The 25,070-nt window shown below is 39.8% G+C and overlaps 1 protein-coding gene across 2 annotated transcripts; it reads right to left on the bottom strand.

The window, feature by feature from the left end:
• Positions 1 to 1,489: 1,489 nt before the first annotated feature.
• Positions 1,490 to 22,093, bottom strand: ASRGL1 (asparaginase and isoaspartyl peptidase 1). Of its 2 annotated transcripts, none has more exons than XM_052781775.1 (7): positions 21,957 to 22,093; positions 20,462 to 20,704; positions 16,847 to 16,989; positions 11,616 to 11,770; positions 7,325 to 7,443; positions 5,277 to 5,387; positions 1,490 to 2,626 (listed from the first exon to the last, which is right to left on the bottom strand). In XM_052781775.1, the coding sequence occupies exons 2-7, from the start codon at positions 20,646 to 20,648 to the stop codon at positions 2,391 to 2,393; spliced, it is 951 nt and encodes a 316-aa protein (XP_052637735.1). In that variant the 5' UTR covers positions 20,649 to 20,704; positions 21,957 to 22,093; the 3' UTR covers positions 1,490 to 2,390. The 2 variants fall into 2 exon arrangements, with proteins under 2 accessions (XP_052637735.1, XP_052637736.1); XM_052781776.1 differs by having other exon boundaries at positions 21,917 to 22,084.
• Positions 22,094 to 25,070: the final 2,977 nt, after the last annotated feature.

The raw sequence follows: 25,070 nt of genomic DNA, 5'->3' as shown, positions 1-25,070 counted from the left end.
AGAGCCTATATAGGATAATGCTCTTTGTTAAGTGCCAGCAATTTATTACGTTATGTTCCTGAACACAGCTGAGGTGAATTAACCACAGTAACCATTTACTATTCCTTCTGACAGCCCTGAGATCGTATCTGTACTGCTGCTGTGGTTGATGGTGTGAACATGTTCAAAGCTAACCAAAAGCCAACTGTCCAGGTTAGCGTAGTGCCAAACCCTTGCCAACAAACCACCCAGCAGGTGTATTAGCTTACACTTGCTGCTACACTAACCATCACTAGGGTTTTGGTCAACTTGGAGCGTGACCAGAACACGCTTGCATCCACTCAGAAAACAACAAAACCAGAGCTTGACAAAGCTGATACACCAGGTGTTGCAGCGACAGTGGGTTAAGCGCTCCTGCCTCCAGCTACTTCAAGCAAAGGAATGGTTACTTAGGAACATGCCCTCTATGGAGTCTTTAATCTGATAAAGCAGCTATAAGACAAGATATTTGTATTCTTCTTGTGTACAGCCTACATCCATGCCTACCTAGCACCATTTAGCTCTAAAAAACATCCTTCAAGTTTGATTCTTTTTCATTAAAAAAAATCATTGAGCAATATCATGACAACAATGCTGCAAAGTGGAATTTGGCAGAACTCACAAAGATCATATTTTCTATTGCCTGTCCCGAATTCGATCTTGGACTAGGGACAGGTGAGGTAAACAAAGTAGAATCTTGACCACAAAAATCTGGATTGCCTTGATATTCTGGAAATGAAGCTAAGGCGATACTGCTTTTTTTCCCCAGAGAACAGTCTGGCCATGTAAGATTGGTATCTCATGCAGAGAAAGGGAAATGAATTAGTTTTTACTCAGAAGACAACTACTTCTCCCTACAGATGAGCACATCTTAAATACTGTTATTGTTTCATAAGCTTCTGATGATCAGACAGTAGCCATTTGCTACACCATCTCCTGCGGACAAAGTACACGAGCACTCCATGGTTGTGTCTTGAATGAACCATCTGCTCTTGAACCATCACTGTCTACATCCAGTCATCTGCAGCATCTAATAAACCACAGATCAAAGTAGAGAGCAGGTTAGACAGCCTTGGCAACCCTACCATTCTGTCTGAACCAACTCAATAACACAGCTCATTGTAGTTGGGACACAGGTATGAGTAGTTTCACGCTATGATTTAAGATTTTTGCTATGTTTATTTGGGTTATCTTGTAAAGAGAACATTCCACAGTATGATGGCATGCAATTATAACTACAAATCTGTCCGCAGAGGAAACCTAGTCACCAGCTAAAATCCATAAAATTATTACACAGTTTTAACACAAAAAAATTATGTAGTTAAGTCAGAAAACAGGAAAAAGAAATTTTGGTCTTTCTTTTAAAACTACAAAACCTTAATGAAGAAACTGTATTAAAGGTATTGCAGAACATCAATTCTTTTTTAAAAAGAAAACCTCTCCAGAAAACGTTTCAGACTTCAGACAAGAAGCTTGTTAAGAGGCAGTTTTATTTGTTTTAGTACAGCTTGCTTTTATCACTTGATTTTAGATAATTATTTTTCCAGTTAATCCCCATCTCATGTTTAGACTTAAAAGGTGCCTACCACCTTTGTATTTGAGTAGTAAAGATTGCTGGTTTACTTATATTTATTGAAATCATGACTTTCCTTATTACTACTCCAGATACTAAGTCAATAATATCTTTCCTGTTAACTATCCACATATACTTCGAAATATTGTAGCCTACTTTGTTGTGGTGTCTGGTTTTTAATTGTAGGTCTGATGCCAATGAATGGAATAAAATAGGACTCCGTAGAAACACCATGTTTCCCATGTCTGGAGAAAAGTTATTTTCTTTACTTCATTATTATTTCCCCTGACAGTTACATCAAGCCTGTGACAACGATGTAGTCTTAACTCTTCACTGCTGTTTGGTGGTATTTCACTGACAGTTAGCACTTTGTTATTATGGGATGACTGGAGAGCAATGCAATTTTAAAAATTAAGTTTTTAATTAACAGGTATTAATCTCTGAAATCATCCTGGCAGTAGTCTCTGAGAATGGGCATGGAAAGGAGTTCCTCTAATACGGAAACTTAGGCTCCCCTTAATGTAGGATTCAGGCATGGTGACAAGGAAACCTACTGACCATTCTCTTTCTCATCTAGAAAAGGAGGATCTCCCGACTTCCCAAAGGTATTAATAAACACTACACATATATCCATGACCACTGAAGAGCTGCGTCCAGATTTCATTTTGACTGTAAATGTGGCAATGTCAGTGAACCAATCAAAAGAGTACAGATCTTTCAGAAAGACGACATCAACTGTCATTGTCCTCCAGCAAAAATTGGAGATCTCCGTTCTACCTCAGTCGATATTTCTTCATCCTCAGAATCCCTCACTTTCAAATATAAGTGCTTCATCAACAGATTTTGTATGCCTCTCCCCAGCATAAATCCCATAATGCAGCTGGTCATCCTTTACAGTAGCCCAGGACATCTGCTTGGTGGAGAACCTTGCTGCCCACTCTCCTGAATTGTTAACAACAATGACACCCCCCAAGCCCCCAACTCGTGTCTTCATGTAGTCTAATGCAGTGTCAGCAGCCATCTCTGGTGACAGTCCTGAAACAAGGAAGAACAAGATAACTTCATGGTGTCTGCCTTGAAGTAAGTTTTAAAATTCCCTTTAAGTTTCACCCCTCCCCATGGAGCCAGCCAAATCTAATTCCTCCTTCAAATAAATCAGCAAGAAATTTCCAGTGTAGCAAAGGAACTGTTTATAGGAAGGCCCTGGACAGTTGCTAATAGCTGCTATGGTATGGTGCTGCTACAAAGACAGGATTTAAATAGCTTCAGATTGTAATTCAGTTTCAGTGTTTGGTATAGACTAACTCATCAACTCTATGTTCAAGACACAACATTTCTTATGCCATCACTTGAAGGGAAAAATGCCAATCTGCACGCTTTCCATCAAAGGTTTGTCACAAGGTACATCTAAAGCATTTAGAATTTGGAAAAAACCACGTTAAAGCAATCAAAAATTTCAGTCATCATCTATGTTCCAAGTCCACTGGCTGCAATGGAGCTCAAAGCATGTACTTCACACTGTCATAATTTATCAAAAGCAGACATCAGCATTACTCTTCCTGAAACTTCTGAAAGTATCAGGCAAGATGAGGACTCAACGTACTACACATCAGAGAAAGGACCAGCAAAGCAACTTTATCTTTTCATTACACTTAATTCACATTAACAGGACTATTTTCTAAATAAAACAAAGTTAATGTCTACATCATACACACAAGCCTGTAATGGCTGCAGAATATTTGTTCACTACAAGTTTGAATGTATATTCAGGAATGCAGATGGCTCAGCCTAATTGTTCTAAGATATATACCATCAGTAATGTTATGCAGCTTAGGTTGCAGAACAAAACCTGACCTTCATGCCTTCCCTCCAAATTTTGAGTTAAAACCAAACAAAACCAGCAGAGTCAGAATTATTCACAGCACTGGTGACTGACAGGATAAAGCTCCTTTCTCTGACGTTACGAGTGACACTGTGACTATTCAAGTCAGTGGCACCAACTTCAAAGGGTCAGCATTTCACTGTTTGATTTTTCATCAAGACAACAGCTGCCACCATAAGACAGAGATTGCAACAGCTGTTAAGACTGGCAAAGCAATTCACTCCTGAAATATGAAAGTAAGTTTCACAACGTTGGTCCAAAAGAAGATATTTACTATGTGAATTACTGAATAGCTGAACAGAATTATGAAAGAGCTCTGTAGTTATTCTTAAATATGCAACTTCAGTTGACCGTTCAAGGACTCAAAAAGTTACAGTAACTTGAGGGTTTGTTTTCAGCACCTTCATGGAAACGTTGCGGGGGGGCAGTCTATTGCTGATGTATTTTCCTGGCAGCTGAGTTATACTTCTGGGCAGGATGAATGAAGGTAGAGCAAGCATGGGCAGGATGAACAAGTGCAAACCAATTAAACATGCACACATGTGGGTTCATTTTCTTTTTTCTTTTTCTAAAAAACTTTTTAATTTGAGCCTCATTTGCCTTTCATACTGATTGATCACAAGCCAGGTAACTGCTATCAGTGCATAGGTTTTGCAATGCAGTTAACTTCAAGCCAGAGAAGAAACTGGTTTACACAGTTTAGACTAAATAGAGCTCAGAAGGCCAGTCACAAATTGAATAGCTAGGGACATAATAGAGAGAGTAAGGGGAGATCATAATGTGTTAGAGCTTTGGGAAACAATCTGTAGGTTGTATTTTATGCTGAAACTATCACATTAGCCAAGAGATTTACAGAGAAATGCACCCACTATATGCAAACAGCTCTATAAAGTGTAACAAAAATATTGTCAGCTGTTACTTGTCTCTCTACTTACTGCTTCTCCAGTGAAAATGTAAATTGAAAGTTTTCCAACTATTTCCAGTTCAGTTGATCTCAAAGCAAGCTACACTGTACTGCCCAAAAGCTATGGCTTTCTAAAAATAATGGTGATATCTATATTAATGGTTCTTCAACTGCATGCAATAGAAGTATGTTGTCTGGCTATGTTTACAGGCTGTAATATAATCAAGGGGTTAGATGACAGACTAACTCATGAAGGTAAAGCTCCAAAGGGTCATCTCACAGTCAGATTATATTACAGTCACATAAGACATACTGTGTCAGCTGTTTACCACATACCCACCCAGTCAGTTTAGTATATTTTCCAAAACAAAATGAAAATTTAAATCATAGTTAAAACATCTTAAAAGCATTTCTGTTGCTATAATCAGAGTTGTTAAAATAAAGACCTTAACAGTTTATTAGAAAGGTGATATCCTATGCTTTCTTATTTCAGCTCTGATTATCTATCTCTAGCCCTCCTCTACTGCTTCCTTAAACAAATCTTCCTTTTACTTGTTCTCTGTTGCTTTGTTCACAAAATTTTAGTTTAAAATTGGGAAAAAATTATCAAAGAGAACTTCAGTTAAACGAAGTAGACAATAATGTCTTCCAACGTACATTGATCTAAAGCATGATTAAACATCAAGCAGCATAGATATTTCTGTCCACTTAAGGCTATTTTAGCTTTATTAATACTTTAGTACTTCATTTCGTTTTTAAAGAGAGGTGACCCATCCACATACCCCTGGGAACAACTCTTCTGACAACCGTTCTAGGATGACAGTACATAAACTGAAACCTGTCATTAGGCAACGTTTCCTAGCCTCATTACTTCAGCTCACAGGAAGTTTGGAATATACCTTGCTCCATGTGATAGAGGATCAGTCGGGCTAAGACCACTTTCATAATGCTCTCTCCATGTCCTGTGGTTGAAGTGGCACCGGAGTGGTTATCAGCATAACCTCCACTTCCTTTTCAGAGAGGGAAAAAAAAAAAAAAAGGCAGCAATATTCTGTAATACAATTTGCAAGCTCTGCATTGTTTAAAATAGGTACTGAACATTTCTTCCTAAAGGGCCGGCAGTTCTGTGCACATCTGGGAGCAAAGTGTCAGTAACAAACTTCTTTCCCATTTCTGCATCAGTTTGAAAAGTAAAAGACATGAGAGAGATCAACAAGAGCTGGATGAAGTCAGTTGCCAGGTTGAGAGAGCTAGAAGACTAGTGATCTGCTTGTGGTACAAGAAGCAGAAGCAGCAGGGATAGGCAAAAATATCTTCCAGAACAGGAAGGGACGGAATATTGAGCATCAGCAAACTAGTGATGGGATGCAGAGTGCCAGGTCATACAACATTACCAATTGAGAAGATATGAAGGAAGATCTTGTGAGGACATTGATGAATTAACTAAAGTTTGAGGGGAACTTATCCGCAACAGAAAAAGCAGGTAAGAGATTTGAAGAGCCTGGGCTCTAGTGAAGCATCACAAAGCACCCCCGAAGAATCTTGCAATCCTCACCACAAGCAGTGTTTCTTCTGTTGAATGTGCTCCCCCCCCCTTTTTTTTCCTCCCATCCTTGTTTTGCTGGCATATTCCACACCCTGCTCACCACCAAGCTTCCGCTTGCTCAACACCCATGTTTCTAGCACATCTCCTAAGAAAAATATTTCCCAGGAGCTGGGGAGGAACATACCACAGCATTATAAACAAGGTACTGGGGGAGGGGAAAGCAGCACAGAAGAGCAATGAAAGTTTCTTCCCTTCTGTACTTTCTTGATCAGATCAGACCCTTTCAATGGAACCCGATTTACACGTGGAAAAACACTGCCACAATCAGTCTGTCAAAGCCCCCTTTCAAAAGGCTCTAATATTTAAAAGGACAGCTAGTATTTCTATATCCAATCCTGCAGATGTCTACTAAGAGCAAAAGTTGCAAGCAATATGCTCAAGAGTGCCCAGGTTCACTTGTCCTTCACAGACCTACATCCCATACTATAGGAGCCCTGAACATGATCTACACAAGAGAAGGGTGTTTGCAGTCAGAAATGAAGCTGAAAATCATTGTCAAAATGCATGCAGAGGGTACCAAAACATAGCAACTTAGGGTGCGAGAAAAAGTTAGTATTAGTTTTATAATAATCATGTACTGCCAACAGCAGTGCTATTTGAGTTTGGAACATGTTTTACTAAAAATAATTATTTTTCAAATCCCAACTGTATGGTAGAACTCTGAAGCAATCAAATGGCAAGTCTGTCCCATGAGAGGAGGAAGTCTGCGGAAAGGATTTCAGATGCCTCTTTATACTTGGATAAGAGATCTCTTAAAATATTTCCTTTATTCCACACCGCATCTATTAGGCTCTGAAGCAGTCTTATCAGGGCTCTCTAAGAACAGGAATTTACTCAAAGTTGCCAGTCATTTTACAAAATTGGCTCACTCCTATAATGAACAGTAATTACAATTACACCTACTTCCTTAAGTACCAAGAAAACAGCATCTTAGTATGGAACAGGCTACATTTTTTGACTTAGCTGTAAGCACAGACATACAAAAGGAGAGTTTTATCAGAATGAGCAGAAAGGAAACAGAAAAAAAAAAATGTTAGCATTCAGGAAAGGACAGAAAAAAGGAATTCCCATCCCCATTTTCCAGACAGAAAAGTGTTGGATTATGATAATAATGACAGCACTACACCTCTACTCCCAATCCGTACTTGCAATCTCCATGTTATGTTAAGGAGCTTCAGCTTTGATACATTTGAATGTTAGACCTCCATTTCAGATGTACCAGTATTTATGTTTCATTTCAGAAATGAAAAGGAGACTGTGTAATACTTTTTTGCTTTCTTTTTTTCTTTCTTTAAATAAGATACCTCAAAAAAATGAGAGGCAAGACCCCACACCCCATACCTATGCATGCTGTGTCACCAACACGGCCAATCAGTTTATTAGAGAGTCCTCCAGTGGATGTTGCACAAGCTACATTTCCTTCACTGTCTATAGCAACAGCACCGACTGTTCCAAGGTCTCTGCCAAGAAAAACAGTTCACAAAATTAGGTAGAATTAAAGCATACCTGCCAAAGCATGTTGCATTTCTTTTCCAAGTAACTTTAAAAAAGATTACTGCAAAAAAATTACTGCTCATCATAAAGCTATTTTTTACCATGCTTCTCATTACAAAACCAACAAGCAATATGCAACAATACTCACAGCTTTATATTTAATAGAGTAGAAAACACTCAATTTTTTTTCATCTCCCCCCATGACTTCTTTACCTTTGTAGCATGGAAACTTTGATTTGGGGAGGCAAAAACTCATGAAACAAAAGCATGCAGGGTAGAAATATTTCTAGCTATCATAGTTCTGGAGTAGTTTTTTGGCTGTGACACACCTGAAACACAACTTTCCCCTAAACAGCAACTCAAAGATGCAAGAATTGTTTCCACTGTCTCAACAGGAGGTTAACCGGAATTATTAATGACAATGCACGTAAACAAGTGAATACAGAAAAGGACAGTAATGTTATGCATGCACTGAATCATTTCCTTCCTCTTCCTCCTCTTTCCTCTTCCTTATTCTCCTAAATGTTTGAATGCCACCAAAAAAAAAAAAAGTTATTTATGTGCCTTTCAACTAGTATTGTTCACAACCCATCATTAATACATATTTTCATCTTTGTATTCTGTAGCTACACAATCTTGAGGTTTAAATCACTTGGCCAGTAGAATCTGCTGAAACCACACATCAGCTTAAAAATCTTCATGCACTGAAGAAAATAGAAGTCTCAACTACTGCTTTATTTCTTCAGCACAGAAAAGTCATATATAATAGGCTGCTTAAAATATACACATGTATTCATACTCAGAAAAAAAAAAAAAAGGCTATTGTAACTTACTGTAACAGTTGCTGCACTGAGAAGCAAGACATTACTGAGAAGCAACAGTTTTGAGTGTCCCCATATTCCAATCTTGGCAGTTCATGCAGGAACATAAAACAGTATCTAGCTAAGAGAGGTATACCAAAAAAATCTAAATCCCTCCACACAGGAAAAGAATTTGTAACAATCCTTCAAGGAACTGCTCAACAGGAAACTGGAACAGGAATATCTTTGGAAGTTGCTTGGCCACTGGTGAGGGTCTTTCTACAGCCCCACAAAATCTAAGCTAATTAAGTCAGACAAAGTCCTTGTGTACCATGAAACCCACAGTCAATTTCTCAGAGAAGCAACTTCCTGTTCCCTGCTGCTGATGTAAAATATCATACTGTCAGTCCCTACACTTCATTCACAGCAATTCGAAGTTGACTGATGAATCACAGGCCTTACAAACTGCTCTGACATTTATGTGGAGACGGACCTCAACTCAAACTGGTATGATGGTGCAGATGGGCTTCCCACCCATCCATCTGTTACAAATGATTTGCTGAAAAGAATATTAGTAAATTCAGTACTCCCTTGCACACTCATGTGGCACCTTTCAACCAACTAAAGTTAGATCCTCCTGAGAATTTAAGAAAGGTGCATCCAGACGTACATTTTCCTAAGTATGTATTTACCTTAAGCAATTGTGAGAATAATGAAAGTGCACAAATCACATACGCAGCAGCTATCTGTTTTGGTACAAAAGCTCAACTGGCAATAAATAACAAAGTGAATGCATCTGACATACCTTATCTGCTGTGGAGCAAATAGACAACTACACTATATTTCTTACTGTCCCTTTAAACTTTTTTATTGCTTCAGTGTCACATATTTTCTTTGTTCATCTTCAGAACAAAGGCAGAGAAGATATAAACAATCTGTTGCATAGCTAGTTGACTCAGAAACATCACCAAGGCAGGCAAACTAAGTAGAGATACCATATTATAACTATCTCTCTATTGTTAGTTAGTGACAGTAGCAAGAACCTCAACAAGTACCTGTAGTATACCAGAGGATGCTATTAGTAATAATGATTTTGTTCAATCAAGAATTATTCTTATATACTGCACAGACTGTGACACAGAATGGATCAGTTGGATTTGTTCATTCCCTTTTGTCTAAATCTTTCATTATCCATTACTCATGAAGTTACATGTACTTATTCTATCCCCATTCAACTAATAAGGCATCTGCTATTTTGTCTCTTAGCCCTGCATCAATAGTAGCGTTTTCTTTCGATTGCTGTCAGGGCCCTTGTTAATTAATACCTCCTCGAGTTACTCTTGCACTGTGATTCACAGATCTACTACCTTATGGCCAGACTCAACTGCCTTTCTGAGGGGTTCTCAGGCAATCTCCAGCCTTCTTGACAAAGGTATGGTCAGAATCTTTGGAGTGAGAGACTGAAGATAAAACAAACCGCATCCTATTCTCAGCAAAACGTGTACAAGATGCCACGTCGTAAGTGCAATGGAATCATAAGCTTTTAGCATAAATGAATGCTGGCTTCTAACCAGCAGAAGAGAAAGGTCTCTCTTCTGGAAACAGCAAACTTGGCTTGGAAAGCTGTGAACCCCCAAGGTTTCCAACATTGTTAGGACCGGAGGACTGGAAGTAAAGTACACACCAACCTTCAAATTCCCAGTGTGATCTGGTATTATCTTGCCTCTGACTAACACTACTTCACCTTCTGTCTGTTCGCCCCAGGCAAGTTTCTGCATAATCACTGTGGACATAACAGGAAAAAGAACATTCCACATGTGATACAGGAACAAATGGGCTTGCATAAAAAAAGACCGGTTTTCAACTTTGTGAATTGTGCTGATGTTTTGGGCACTGGCTGTCAGAAAAAGAACAGCATGGCTAAGACAGGAAAAAGTCTTGAGCCCTTCAAAAATACACAAGCCTTCTATTATCAGATATTTCAGAACAAGACAATGCTGAAATTGAAGATACCTAACACTGTTACAAGAAAAAAAATAATTAAGCAGTTATAAGGAATGAATGGAGGCTCAGATGCCATGCCATTCCAACTTACATATTCAGGAGACCAAGTGGCAGGAGGGGCTACGCCATCCTCTAATCCTTCATAACTAATTATAATACCGCACAGTCCTTGGATAGACCATGGGTCAAAAGAAATCTTCTGTTGGATACAAGATGAACTACGACTGAGACCTTATGGTCAAGGAACAACTTCGCTTTGTTTACAAGACCATATTTACACTTGCCTCATGAATTTGTTTTTCCTTCTAGCAATCTACTGACAGTAACATATAGCTTGTAGTTTATAGCCTCATTTCATGGACTTTAATTAAAGATGCCCACAGAAGAAATTTCCTCCTTTTGATCTACAAATTCTTCAGCTCTGCTTCTCTCATTACTACTGTTTCACAGAACAGATGAACAACATGTAATACAGCATTTATGTAATATAATACAGTGCTTTCCTATGCCACAACCATTAACATACAAATGGAAGCTCAAAACAATTTAGTATTTATGCCTACCTCACAGGCATAAAAAACATTTTTGACATTTGATGATTTTGCTTCCTTTCCTGTCCACCTCACCTTCCTCTTTACTTTATATGAGACTTGCTTATTTTTCAAGTGACTTTCGTTTTTCTGTTGTGCAATACCATCCAGTAGTATCCCTCTTCACACCAACCATTACACCAAACTTCTTGGTCAATTTTGTCATTCCTACCTACAATAACCAAAAGCCACAATCAGCACTCAGGAGAAGTTACTAGTCAAAATCTGATGTTGTTTAACTACCTAATCCAGTTTAAAGACAAATCTGATCATCTACTTAACCAAGATCAGCTCTATTAATTTTGGTTTTTTTTTTTTCATGGACTCGTTTTAAAATGTGGACTGAAGATATTGTAGAATCACAGTTCCTCCATGGAAAAGAACTATACAAAGTGATGCCTGCTGTGATTTTAAGAGCAATAACAAGTTCTAACCTTGTTCTCCATTAATGCCACAAAACCTATGCTATGTCAAAGTGACTGACAATCTTAAGCATCAACAAGTTTGTTCAAGTTTGTTCCAGTCACTTACACTTGAGCAAATTCACTGAAAGCTTGATTTTTCATTACTTTCACTGAGGACATACTGTGAAGACTGTATCAAACCATGTAATACTTGGAACTGAAGTATTCTCAAGTCTGCATACAGGCCTTCAAGCTTTGGTTTGTTTGGATTTTTTTTAACTGATAGCATAAATTAAATTACCTGAATTTAAAAAGAAAAAATATTTTACAAAAACCCTACTTCTGAAACTCTTCAGGGTTGGAATCTGGCTCAAGGTTCTTCTTCCATCTCTCCTGGGATCTCTCGGTTATAAGTTTCTCCCCTGGAGTCTCAGGAATACCCATGGCCTGAGCAAAGAGGTGTGCACCACGGTCAGTCAGCAGCATGTGCTTCGTCTGCAGAAGACAGACAGGAGATTCACTGACAATTCTTGTTTGGTCTTGTACTGAGCAGTTTTGTACAAGCACTCTTTATTTTTAGAAGTATCCACACAAAGAAAATTCCAAATTTTGTTTTATTTTTAAACTTTCTAGATTTCTATGCCTACATCCTCTTCCACTACCTGAAAAAATTTTCAGCTCGCCAAAACACAAACTTTCATCATTAGCAGAAAAGAATTGCATTTATCTATTTAATACTTATAATGGGAGAAGGAAAAATTGGTAAACTTGCTCTTTTGCTCATTTGCATGCAACTTCCTTGTACTGTTTCCAGTCAATCATCAAATCACTATTTAGCTAAACTGTTTTGTCCAGTTAACTAAGAGATCTAGAAGGATTTTACTCAGAAGGAAAGAATGGTAATTAAATTCCTGTTCTGTTTGAAGGTATTACACCTTGTAAGAGTACAATAACCAAAAAATGTAAATATCATGCACTGAAGTGTTTCTTAACATCAGCTCAACCATTTTATTTTAAATATTTCCTTCACCTAGCTGCTACTCTTAGAGACCCAGAATTTCAAATTCAAGAATGGAATACTGTTCTAACAGGTTTGACCGAAAAATGTTTGCTCTCTTCTAACATTTGCAGAAGCTCTATTTTGATTCCTTTATTTAGCAAAGCACTTAGACCAGATTTTAAGTCAACCGCCTTAGTTAAATCCATGCTTCAAAGTCTGTACAGCTTGGTTAATTCACATTTTAGAGAAACTTCCCAGATAAATTTGTTTCATTAATCCTTATACTTTAGTAGGACCTCTAAAATCTGATTTTTTTTTTTTCACATCTGTTTCCAAAAATAAGCATCAACTTCTTGGACCACTACACAGCTGTTAATTGCTCATCAGAGCCCAGGAGGGTTTTGGAGGAGTGGTGGTCTGACTATACCGTATGGAGTCATTTCAGAGCACAGCACCTAACTTCAAGCAAGCTTTTATGCCCATGCAGCAGCACAGCACACAGGTACCAGGTGAGTTCCAGAAAGTACAACCACGTGATGCTGGAGGCTGCAGGCCTGCAGAGCCTTGCAGGGCACCAAAGTGGCACATACTCGGCTCTCAGACTGAAGCGAGGATGCCAGAGGTTGAGTATTTCTGTGACATGCTGCATTCCTCAGGACATTTACACTCTCAAAGCTTCAGACTTTTAAGATGTTGCAGACCATCAACTTCTGTTGATTTCTAAAGCAATGACAAGCAATCACTACCGTGACCAACCCATAGTACTGCATTGTTTTAAAGGATTCCAGCCAAACCCCTTCCCAAACCACAGACACTGATCTCGACTTAAGCTTATTAAAGCCTCTGCACTAACCCCTCCAGATAGTTACAGAAGTGGGAAATGTGACTACACTTTAGAAACATTCCTGATGTTGTGGCCCTGACATCAGCCATTTTTGAAAATTTAAATGCCTTTTTATTGACAAATTAAGCCCTCAATTCATAAGACTATTGCTTCAGGGAACAAGAATAAGGCTTACAAGGGAGAAGTCCTCTGTATGTGTGAAAGAGTGGACAACAGGCTTACATGCTGAGTGATGTTACCAGACAGTAAGACCTACCTATTTCTAACAAAGCGAGCGGTCTTCCACTTGAAAGCCAACTTCTTTGTGCAATACTGCCCCCCTCTGCCATTGCCACCAAACCACCAGAAGCATACAACCCAATAATTCAAATTGGTTTGGGGTTTTGGTGGGGTTTTTTTGTTTGTTTTTTTTTGGTTTGGTTTTTTTTTTTTTTTTTAGGAAATACAGATAAAGTCAAAATAAAAGTTCAATGTCTCAGAAGGCTGTGTCCTTCATCACTTGCTTTCTTCAGCAATTAAGACTCTATATCGTCCTTTAAATAAAGTTTTAAAAAAAAAAGTTTTATTGTAAAAAATGGAAGTTATTTCTTAAAACTTTTTCAAAGGGTTCCCTCCCATATGCAGGTTCTGATAACATACCCACCTTCTTGAGCTGCGCAAACAAGAAATACTTGCACATAGAGAAATAAGCTTCTATGATAGGGGTTTTTTTGTTTGTTTGGGGTTTTTTTTTTTTTTCAGTCCTCACTGAAAAGAAGGTATCTTAAGGCGCATTTGATTTTTTTTTCAACATATCTTATCAATCAAAAGAGCTGGTAGAACATTGCCAAACAACCCAAAAGCACATTTTTCTGTCTCATCCTTCTTCTACAGTTTCACGAATAAGTTTGCTAACTTTCTTAAGTGCCTAATTTTTCTGGGACACATTTATACAAAGTAATCCAAGAGGACAAAAAAATAAATAAAGGATTCTAGAGATCTTGCTAACAAACAACAAATGTTAGCAAGTTTAGTTAATTTCATGGGAAACAGGAAAGAGAAAATCCCCCAAATTTCTGCAGCTGGCCTGAAATTCAGACCATCACTGTTCTTTATTTAACAATCCTGGCAGTGTGCAGAGCATAGCAAAAATTTGCACCTTTGCCTTGAGAAGTCTATGTCCTAAGCTAAATTCGCCTCTGTCTAATGTAAAGGGCTGGATGATATAGTAGGGGAAAACATATACAGAGTTCACGCATACCAATGAATCAGTACTCTAATGTTCACAAGATGCCCACCTAATGAAGTGTTGGAGCTGAGGGGGATTACATGCCCCATTCAAAAACAAAACAATGTGCCATTTCAATGTATCATTCTATTTTTGTTCACCACATAACAGGAATTGAACTGCTTTCTCAAGGATTTGTTGAATTACTTAAGGTACTAAAAGCCTTCCATCTCTAGAGGCTGCTGTGTTCAATAGCATAGTAAATAATGAATGGAAATTATTCTGCTGCCCTCCTTTCTTCAATCCCATGGATTTGGACAAATTTGAGCCCAGTGAGAATGTGACAGCACACAGGGTAAATGTGCGCAATAACAATCTAGAAGAGCCACTCTGGCCACCAGATGGAGCCCATATTGTTCCAGAATAGTAACGGAAATACAGAAAAAAATTACAAGCAGGTGGGGAGGGTTTTTTGGGTTTGTTTGGTTTTGGGAGCTCTATGTTTCAAAATTCCTTAAGGCAGTCAGGCATCTCAAAACCACTGGGGAATAAGCATCCTAACATGCTTAGGACCCCAGGAAAACTAGTCTTATTACCCATGGGTCACAGAGTTGAAAATATTTTTAATTATGCACAGTAAAACAAAACAAAATACACTCCGAAGTGTACTGTGAAATAGCCTGGCTTGGTGTCCCAGAATTCCTGTCCAAGATGAACAGAAGAGTAACATCAGTTGGTATTCCCATTTACAATACCTGATGGAGAAGCAGCAGAAACTCACCTCAAGATATATCAAGCAATTTAGGCCAAAATTTACATTTGAACTTTGTCATCTACACAGATTTTTTTTGCATCTGGGCAAAGAGTAATACACTTTACCACAAAATTTCATGGTTTTAGAGCTACGCCGTTATACTTGGTCCTGTATAGTTCAATTTTATGTTTTCCTTTCAAATTTAGCCTCAACATTTTTGAACACCAGAAGCACCATACAATGACGAGAAAGACCTTATAACAGACAAGAAAGACAAAAGAGAGGGTTTTTTGGTTTGGGTTTTTTTGGTTTTTAAAAAGCACTTTGGAAAGTTATGTTCTCAAAAACCAACAGTGGTGTTCTGACTTTATTCTTGTCAACTTAAATGGGATTTTGTCATGGAGAAGGCAACAAAAAAAATGTGATTCTGGAATATGAACTGAACAATGTGCATTAAAAGATGTTATCTACAGGAAAAAAACAAAAAACAACCCACAAAAAACATTCCCCAACACACTAGAAAACATCTCCCCCCCAACCCTCCACTTAGATTCTCAAATTTTAAAAAATTTCGTCTTGTGAAGCTGCCTACTAGCTATACCTATTCATTTGTTCTAGCCAAATGACAGAATAAAACCAATATGAAGGAACAAAAAGCTTATTCATTGCAGGTTTTAACATTGTTTTCTAGTGGACGTACTAGACTGATTTTGAAAGCAGAACCATCCTCCAATTAAGGGCAAAAATAATTCTTATCTTCTTTGGAGGCTGTTGAGGACAAATTACATTTCAATCATCTTTACAGATCACCAAAAGAGGTTTTGCTTCCTCAAAAGTCACTTTGAAAGGTTAAAGAAACATAAATACTCTTTGTTTATAAGTGTTTCTGCAAATATGAACCCTTTTCAACAACAGGGCAGATGCACTAGCAGGATGAAAAATGTAAACTCCAAAGACAGTACAAACTTTTTGATCCCTGTCAAAGTCTAGTAATGGTAAAACAGATGCACATACCACACAAATAACCTACTCCATCCTGAACCATACCAGTTGCACCATTTCTGAAAAATGAGAGAAGTGTGCTGTGGCAGATACTAGAATAACTTCTTAGTGGAGCAAAGCGGGATCAACTTTACGTCAGAAGTCAAGTAATAATCATTTGCTGCCCTGGTAAGTTTGATTCTCTTGGAAAATCTTGTCACCATCACATAGTGCTAATGTTATCTTCTACTGCTGGAAGACCATGACTTTGCACTACGGCATCTGATTAGGTCACAACGGAGGAGGCTGTCTAGAACAACGTAAGACCACATTACATGGCCAAATATGTTACTGGGTCATTTAATTCAGTTCCATGTCATCGCAAAGTCACCAGTATATTATCCAACTTTAATCTTGCAAGATCAAGCAGAAAAGTCAGTGCCAGCATAAAAGCTCTTCAAAAAACAAGTGAACAAAACCAACCCTAAAATCTTGAACACCAGCTGTGAAGATACAGATCAATGTGTATGTCAATTTCTCCTTGAGCTTCCAATTGCATGGCAGAACTTACATTTCCTTAGAACGCTATTTTTAATAAATACCTCTCAAAATCCCTTAAAATAAAAGTTCTTCAGGGTCATGACCACAGTTTCCGAACACTACCATATATTTCTCCCTTTTTTCCTGCTTCAAAGTGCTACACAAACATCATCAAGGTGTATCAATATACCGGATGAAGTTCTAAGGGAAAAAATGTTTCATACTCAAGTACATATTCAGCATACCTTTTCCATGACAAGTCGAGCAAGTTTTATTGGGTTTGCTATACATTTAACTGCAGATACTGCTCCAGAGTCTAAAGTTTTTCCATCCATGATAATGGCATCCATTTCTACTTCACCTTTTTCATTTAGAACAGATCCACAGCCTAAAGACAAAAAAAAAGAAAAAAATCAGGGAGAAAGGAAAAAGAAGAAAGTCTTTAAGACCTAACAATTACATGATTCAACCATTAGGTCTCATCAAGCAAACTTTCTCTTTCCCAGTTTGTTGTCTGACTTATTGAAAGTATCTCCTGCATACAAACAAAACAGCAGAAACACTGAGTATAACCACAAAAATCCAACCATTAACAGCAGTCTCACAGGGTACAACGCTTGCTTTAAATCTGAGTTTTATAAGATGAAACACACACTTCCAATCCCATCCAAAATGATACACTAGGTATGAGAGTTAAAATGACAAAAAATCATGAGCACAATTCTTCATCCCCCAGATCACTTCAAGTGTGCATAAAACTATTTTACCTTTACAGTTCTTCCAAAGGAGGATACAATATAACCCAACAAAATAGCACAGTGGTCAATCCTATCAACAGATTAAGGTCACATAGCATTCCAAGAAACTGCCAAAATTGACAGGGCAGAATAAAAGTGTTCACTCACTACCGTAACAAAAGCTTGAAATAACAAGTTCTTCATTACCACATAAAAAACACTAGATTAAGGAATTAAAAAAAATTAAAAATTAAGTAATAAAATGTTGGGTAGTTATTTTCTTCTATAATTACTGGTGCTATTACTAGCTTAATTGAAAATTAATGAGATACAAAATGAGATAATGCAAATAGTAGGGGTTTTTTTATAATAATGCCAATAACTGTATCACACGGGAATAATCAGTTGTAAGTCATCAAGTGCACAAGCCTTGCTAATAAGGATGGAGAAGACTAAACCTAAAAAGTTAAAACAACAAAACAAATCATGGCAGAGTTACACAGTAGCTCAGGTAGAAAGACTTGAACATTATACAGAGCTAAACCAGGGTTTTTTTTTTCCTGTTGTCTCCAAAACTCCCCCTGCCACACAGACACACCCCCAAAGAGTTATTTTTTGCTCCTCTCTGACTGCATAAGCTATTCCAGAGTTCAGTCCTGCACCATTCACAAAATGTTAATATCTAGACTACACTGACCTGTAGAGACCTTACAGGTAACTGCCTTGTGCCACCCATGTTAACATCATTCCTCCAGCTTCTCCTTTATGCTGGTGTAAGGAATAAGACTTCTTTGTTTTCTTAGATAAACCCTGCCATACTCTTTTAGCTTCCTTTGACAAGGTAGGCTCTCTAGCCCATGATCACGAAACTCCCACTAGAACTAGGGTAACCCCATCTCAAGTATCAGTGACCAGAACCATTGTTCCAGGGGAAGCTCTACCAGCCCCCTTCATCATTGCATTAGTAGTAGCCTATGTCTACTGGACATCTCTCTTGGATACATTTTAGGATTTCCTAAAATTTCCTGAGCAGAAAACAGTTGCAGACAGTTCCTGTAGTCAAAGGCCGCTTCCTACAAAAGCCTCCTTTTACAGTTGGTGAAGGGAGACAGGTGCCCTCCAAGAACAATTCATCCCACTTGCCTCAGAGAGCTGTATAGCCACCCTTTCTCATTCCACTGACCACCATGAAAGTCTGTACACCACAGCAAGACTAGATACTAAACTTCAGGTTATCTGAGGGAGGATGAATCCTTCCTTCTATGGTTACAGACTGCCTTTTCACCTGCCTTCCAGGATGATGGATAGGGACCACCTGTCTCTGAGGCCATGGTACCCATTGTCAGCAGCACTGAAAAAAAAAAAAAAAAGTTTGGCTCACTTGGGAAGCAAAGGGCAGGAAAAAAAACAGAGAGACAACAGAAGACAGAAAATCTAAAGGGACCCAAATAATGAAGGTGTCTGACACCAGCCAAATTGCAGCAGGGGCACTGAGAGGAGTACTCCAATTCCCTCTATCTACAAGTAGATAGATCTGTCCTCTGTCCTGCAAAGGCTGAGGAGGAAAGTGTGCAAGGATCACTATAGTAACAGTTCTTCTACCTGGAGTATTCACACCAAGCTAGTTAATACTGCTAGTCAAAGAGATCCCATGAAGGAAATATAACCAAGGCCACTTCCTCATCACAGGCAGAACTTGATGACTTCACGACGCTGCACAAGTCACTAAAATGGCAGCTTTAGCCAACAGTATAGCTTCTGAGCCCCTCCACCAAAGCCTACATCAAGATGCGTCTACACAGCAGGGGTAAACCCCATCATTCAAAAAAAGGACACAACTTGATGGTTATGCCTATTCTTCCCAATATTTACTGTTGTCTCTTAGCAATGTCTGTGTTTTCCTAGAAAATATTACAGTAAAACTGATTTTCTTTTACAAAGATAAATACCACACAGTGAGTTTTAAACAGCCACTCCAATCAGGGCCCTCTTCACATAGCTTTCAGCTCATTTTCGCCAGCTACTGAGAGCAGCTGTATCTAATGAGTGTTAACACAATTAGATGTATCTGTAAGTGATTACCAGACTACTTGCCATTTAGATCAGCACAAACCTGAACAAGGGCTTAAGACTCAAGTCCAGTTAAGTAAAAATTAAATGAGAGAATGCCACCCTGATTTTAATTATACAATAGTACACACCACACCTGTAAGTCCACTTCATGATTTCAGCTTGAATCCTTTAAAAATCAAGATATTCAACCGAAGTCAGTAACAAAACGCTGGAAGTTTCATACGAAGTAAAAGCTCTCCCCTGCTCTCAATTACAAGGTGAGAAGGAACAAGAGAATCTCTGCAAACTAAGTGTGTGCATAACCAATACCTATGTTATCTAAACCACTGACAGGTCTGTCTTTCCATGTTCATTCCTGACATACCTTGGTGGAGGTGGAGAAGTATTTTCACTGAAATTCATCAAAAGAATAAATTTGAGGTCATACGAAGAGGAGAAAAATATTCAACTATTGACATTAACATTAATCATTAGGAAATCCAGTTATGAACCCTTACTGTAAAAATTCATGACTCATATACCATTACTGCATTACTTCTGTATTATTATTTACAAAATTACTAATTGCAAGCATTACTTAAGAGAAAAACACCTAAAATCCCCAAGAACAGTATTCCTGTGGCAATAGTAAAGGTCAAGCGTTAAGGCTTAAACATTGCTGCAAGCTATATTCAAGTGCCTTAAACATGAACGTTACACTAAACATATCCTCCATTAAGGAGTCCATGTCTTAAAACTGAATACACAGCACAGTAATGGGAAAGGATTTACAGGAAAGTAATACGGCACCACCAGAATGAAATGGCAGGTATAAAACACTGAAAAATGAGAAAAGAGTAACTCATCTGCCTAAGTGTACTCATGAGAAACTATGGTACATACCATGCTATTTTATTATACAGAAAAATAAACTATTTTGTGACACCACTATTTACTCCACTGCAATGTACATAATTCAAAGAAAATGCAAGCCAGCATTTTCAGAAGCATCAGGGCAAAACACTTGAAATACATGACGATTCTAAACCCACTTAATTCTTGAAAAATTACCTGCATTAAAATGAGGATCATCTTCCATTGATCGTACTGCCTCTTCAACTGCATCTAAGGCACTGCCTCCCTGTTTCAGGATACCATAACCTTGCAGCGCAGCTCTTACAACACCAGCACGACTTCCTTCTTCTCGTTCTTTAAAGATCCGGCCAGCTCCACCATGCACCACAATGACAGGCTTCATCCTGCCAAATTCCTCACAAGGCTTTCAGCCGCACACACAGGTTACTCGTATTTAGCCTGTTTTGGAAAGAAAAGCCTTTAGCATGTGCTCCCTTCTACATGGAGAGAGAAAGACCTGCAGGTTCGTTAACAGATACACTCAGCTTGACTGCAACTATTTTATCTTTCAGTACTCACACAAAGGAGCTCCTAATTCAAGTCTGGACTGGAGAAGGCCACAGGCAACTCAATGCAACTGAGGTCAGCCCTGCTTTGGGCAGGGGGCTGGGCCAGGTGGCCTCTGAAGGCCCCTTCCAGCCTACATTACTCTATAGTCTTATGGTTTAGCATGAACCCGGCCTGGTGACATTACAAGTTACACAGAAACAAGCATCTGAGTAACCCTTGATCCTGCTAACTGCTCTTCCTGTTAGATGGGTAGCCCCATTGTTCGAGTACAGTAATATAACCAGTGATAAAGTGACTGACCCGACCTGAGTTAACAGCTCAACCAGCTCTAGTGCTTGGACTTCAAACCTCTGACCTCTTGCAAAACTTTGTACTTTGCGCAGGAAAACAAGGTGTTCAAACCTGGCAGTAAATGGTTTGTTGTTACTGCTCACGGCCTCTTCCGAGCAGAAAAGAGTGTTGCTATGCATCTTTGGTGCTAGCAATCACGTTTTTGCTTCCAGAAAAAGGCAAAGGAGAAGCAGCCTCATCTCCCACAGAAATCTAGGGCACCTCACAGAGGAAAGTCTCCACGTGAAAACAGTTTCTCAGGGCCAGCTATTTTTGGAGGCTGTGAAGAACAAAATCCAACCACCCTTCCTCGTCCTACGTGCCAACCCTTTAGACACGAGCCTCCCCGCCGTCCCGCACTACCGACTGCCCGCTCCCTCAGCGGCGGCCCTTGCTCTCGGGGCCGCTTGCCAAGATGGCAGCGGGAACCCACCAGATGACGACCCGGCCCATGCTGTTCGGGCGTTACAGCCCCCGGTGGGGCAGAAACGTCTCGATTTTCACCCAGGATCCCGTAAGCAAAGCCTTGCCAGTTTTTTGTTTTGTTGTTTTTTTTTTTTTAATTTCAATCGGCAGCTACGCTCTTCCCTCCGCCAGGGTCAGAGGACGAACTGGGCGCCGGCTCTCCTCAGCCGCGGATCAAGCCCTGCCGGGCATCCCGGCGGCGCCTCAACTCACCTCGCCTCACCGCGGGGCGGGCCCGGCCCGCACCCCGCCGGGCTGCCCGCCCGCCCGCCCGCTCCCGGCGTCCCCGCGCCCGCTCAGCCTCACCCGCCCCGGCGGAGAACGAGAGCGCGGCCTCGGAGCCCACCTGCAGCGCCCCGTCCCCACAGCAAACCCGCGGCGGCCCAGACGCTCTACCCGGGAGGGTGCCGGCGGTAGCACGGGGCGGGCCCAGCCGCAGGGGACGGGCAGCCGCCCTCAGCAGACATGGCGCTCGCAGCCGCGCTAAGGGATGCCCGCAGTTAAAATGGCGGCACGCTGCTATTCGCGCCCGGGCGTTCGCCGCCGCCGCCACCACCCCACACACAGCCACACACACACACCCCCCCTTGGCGGGGGCCCGACCCCGGGCTGCCTGGCAGCGGGTAGCGCCGAATCGTGCCCTTATCGGCTTCATTCCCCCCCTCAGCCACAGGAAGGCGGGAGGGAAGCGGGTCCTGCGGCAGCACGCTGCCGCGCTGTGGAAGGCGATAGCTGCGTCGTGACACCACCTCGTCACCCACCACAGCCTGGTTTCACCTCCAGTTCCATGAGAAAAATGGCACCTCTCCCCCAAAACGAAAGCCAACCGCACATCCCGTGTGCCTGCCCTTCCCCTCTCCTCTGTCCAGGCCGGGCTATTCCCATTCCCAGAGCTCGGGCTATTCCCATTCCCAGAGGTCGGGCTGTGGGATGTGAAGTCGAAAGAGGCCGTAGGGGCTGTGGGAGACATGGCGGGTCCCAGCCTGCCCTCAGGTTGGCACAGGCTGGGTGAGGATAAGCTGTACGCGGCCACCCAGATCCCGAATAGGCAGCAAAGGCAAGAAGTAAGCTTGCTCTTTATTATTAATATTGTTTTAATTATAGGCTGCTGGTGGGACAACCAGTTGTTTGCTATAAAAAGAGCTACTAAAAAAAGTTCTTCCTGAAAAGGAAAAATACTTGTAAAATAGAGTTCATTAAAAAGAAAAAAAAAATTCCAAAGTTCCTTACCTTTGTAGTAAAAAAGATAAACAAAGTTATCTCAAAATTTATACAAACTCTACCCAGAAAGCAGCCAGCCTTCTTCCTTGACCATTCCTGCTTGGCTTACCAACTCTTTGCTTCTTTTTTTCTTTGCTTCTTTTTTTCTCCATGTTGTTGCTCTAGGCGAGGCTGCAGGGAGACCAGCGAACGCAGGCTGCTGTTGCCACGCGAGGAGTCGAGGTGACATGCCTGTGCAAAAGGACAAGGATTTATGGCAATGTGCACTCACTCAATTTAAGATCTCTTTTGATCCTGAAGGTTGGTTTAAAATGAATTAGTGTGGTTTAATCAAAAGGGACTACTCTGGATGTTGTTTCATTGTCACTGATAGGATTGACAAAGAGGAATTTAAATTTTGTATGTGAATTACTTGAGAGTACTGCTTGTTTTTATAGAATATTTATCTTGCTTTCAGAGGCAGTGTCAAAACAGGAAACTGATACTATTTAGATTAAATAGTTTACAAGAATTATTTCAATTGTTTGCATGGACAGCTGAACACTAAATTTATATAGTAACCTTAATTTGAAATTTTAATATTAATCTAACGTTGTTACAATTCAACAAAACAAGCCTGTCACTTGATAGAACTGGAATAATCAGTTTTGACATCAATTTTTCTACCTTAAGCCCTCTTTGGCCACCACATTGGCCATTGTGGTCAAATCATTTATTCTTTTAAAAATGCTGTAAAGCTTCTCAGAACTTACTGGAAAGTATTATTTTTATTTTTGTAACTATTATGTAGTTTTTTAAAATCAACATATTGAATTGCATATCAGAAATCTGTCCTAAAGCTATGTAAACTGTTGGGATAAATTTTAAATAATTACTGTAGAAACCTATTGATTTCATTCTTGCTCATTTTCTTAAGAGAACTTTGCATATCATAATTGCCAGAGAAGCAAATTTAAAAATATACGGAATAAATGAGTTCTTTTGCATGTGCACCCTCATGAAGATTAGCTTTCCTGCTTGTAAGCTGAATGTGCTATACTTGAAAGAGGTGGAAACGTGTTACCACAGGTGAGTAAGGGCCAGAGGGCTGAAGCTGGGAAGGAAGTGATCCTGCCACATGTGGATAGGGAACATGTGTGTGTGAGAATGGCCTGATAACATAGGATCTACTCGGCATCTCCGATGACTAAAATACAGCTATAATTGTGCCTTCTATTTCCCTGCAGAACCCATATAATTAGGGGCATGCCCTCCTGCTTCTAGAGAAAGAATTCCGCTAGAACCTCCTTGAAAACTTAACTTTAGAAACCACCAAAGAAAGTAAAATATATAGTAAAAGTAAGTCTTTTAATGCATGTGCATCATAAATATTTTCCTTTTTTTTTTGATTAAATGTTTATGTAGCAGCTTGTATATAAAACTATTTTAAATAAACTATTTTAAAATCTTCAAAACATGACATAGGACAGAAAGCAGTGTTCTGTATTTTATTACTTGGATTGTAGGAGCATGCAGAGTTGATCAAGGCTAAGGCTGCTTGAGCAAGTGTCATAAGCATGCAGAAACACAATACTAATTCAAAAAGTCTGCAAACTTGGATCTTTTTATATTAGGCAGAACTGTCATATGGAGATCACTGCAGCATTAGGATGCTCAGGTCATGCTCTGCAAAAACTGATGCATGTTGAATAAATTCTTTCATGTGCACAGTTCAATGAAGTCTGTAAACCACTTCTTACCATATTCTTATTGCAAAGAGCGTGCTACCATTTAGAGAGGCTGGAAAAACCAGTTCCTCTGAGAATCAGTTTAATTTTTTAATGTAAATTGCAATATTTCGTGGCCATGGTTTAACCCCAGCCAGCAATTAAGCACCACACAGACACTCGCTCACTCTGCCCGCCCCCGGTAGGATGGGGGAGAGAATCGGGGAAAAAAAAATGTAAAAGTTGTGGGTTGAGATAAAGACAGTTTAATAGGACAGAAAAGGAAGGGAAAATAATACTAATAATAGTAATAAGAGAATATACAAAACAAGTGATGCACAGTAAAATTGCTCACCACCCGCTGACCAATGCCCAGCCAAGCCCCGAGCCGTGGTGCCCTCTGGCCAACTCCCCCCAGTTTATATACTGGGCATGACATCATATGGTATGGAGTACCCCTTTGTCCAGTTTGGGTCAGCTGTCCTGGCTGTGTCCCCTCCCAGTTTCTCATGCACTCCCAGCCTCCACTGGCC

The sequence above is a fragment of the Harpia harpyja genome, chromosome 3 (genome assembly GCF_026419915.1).
Source record: "Harpia harpyja isolate bHarHar1 chromosome 3, bHarHar1 primary haplotype, whole genome shotgun sequence".
NCBI classification, from domain to species: domain Eukaryota; kingdom Metazoa; phylum Chordata; class Aves; order Accipitriformes; family Accipitridae; genus Harpia; species Harpia harpyja.
Note: the sequence above shows the minus strand (reverse complement) of the source record. Positions and strands in the feature narration are given on the sequence as shown.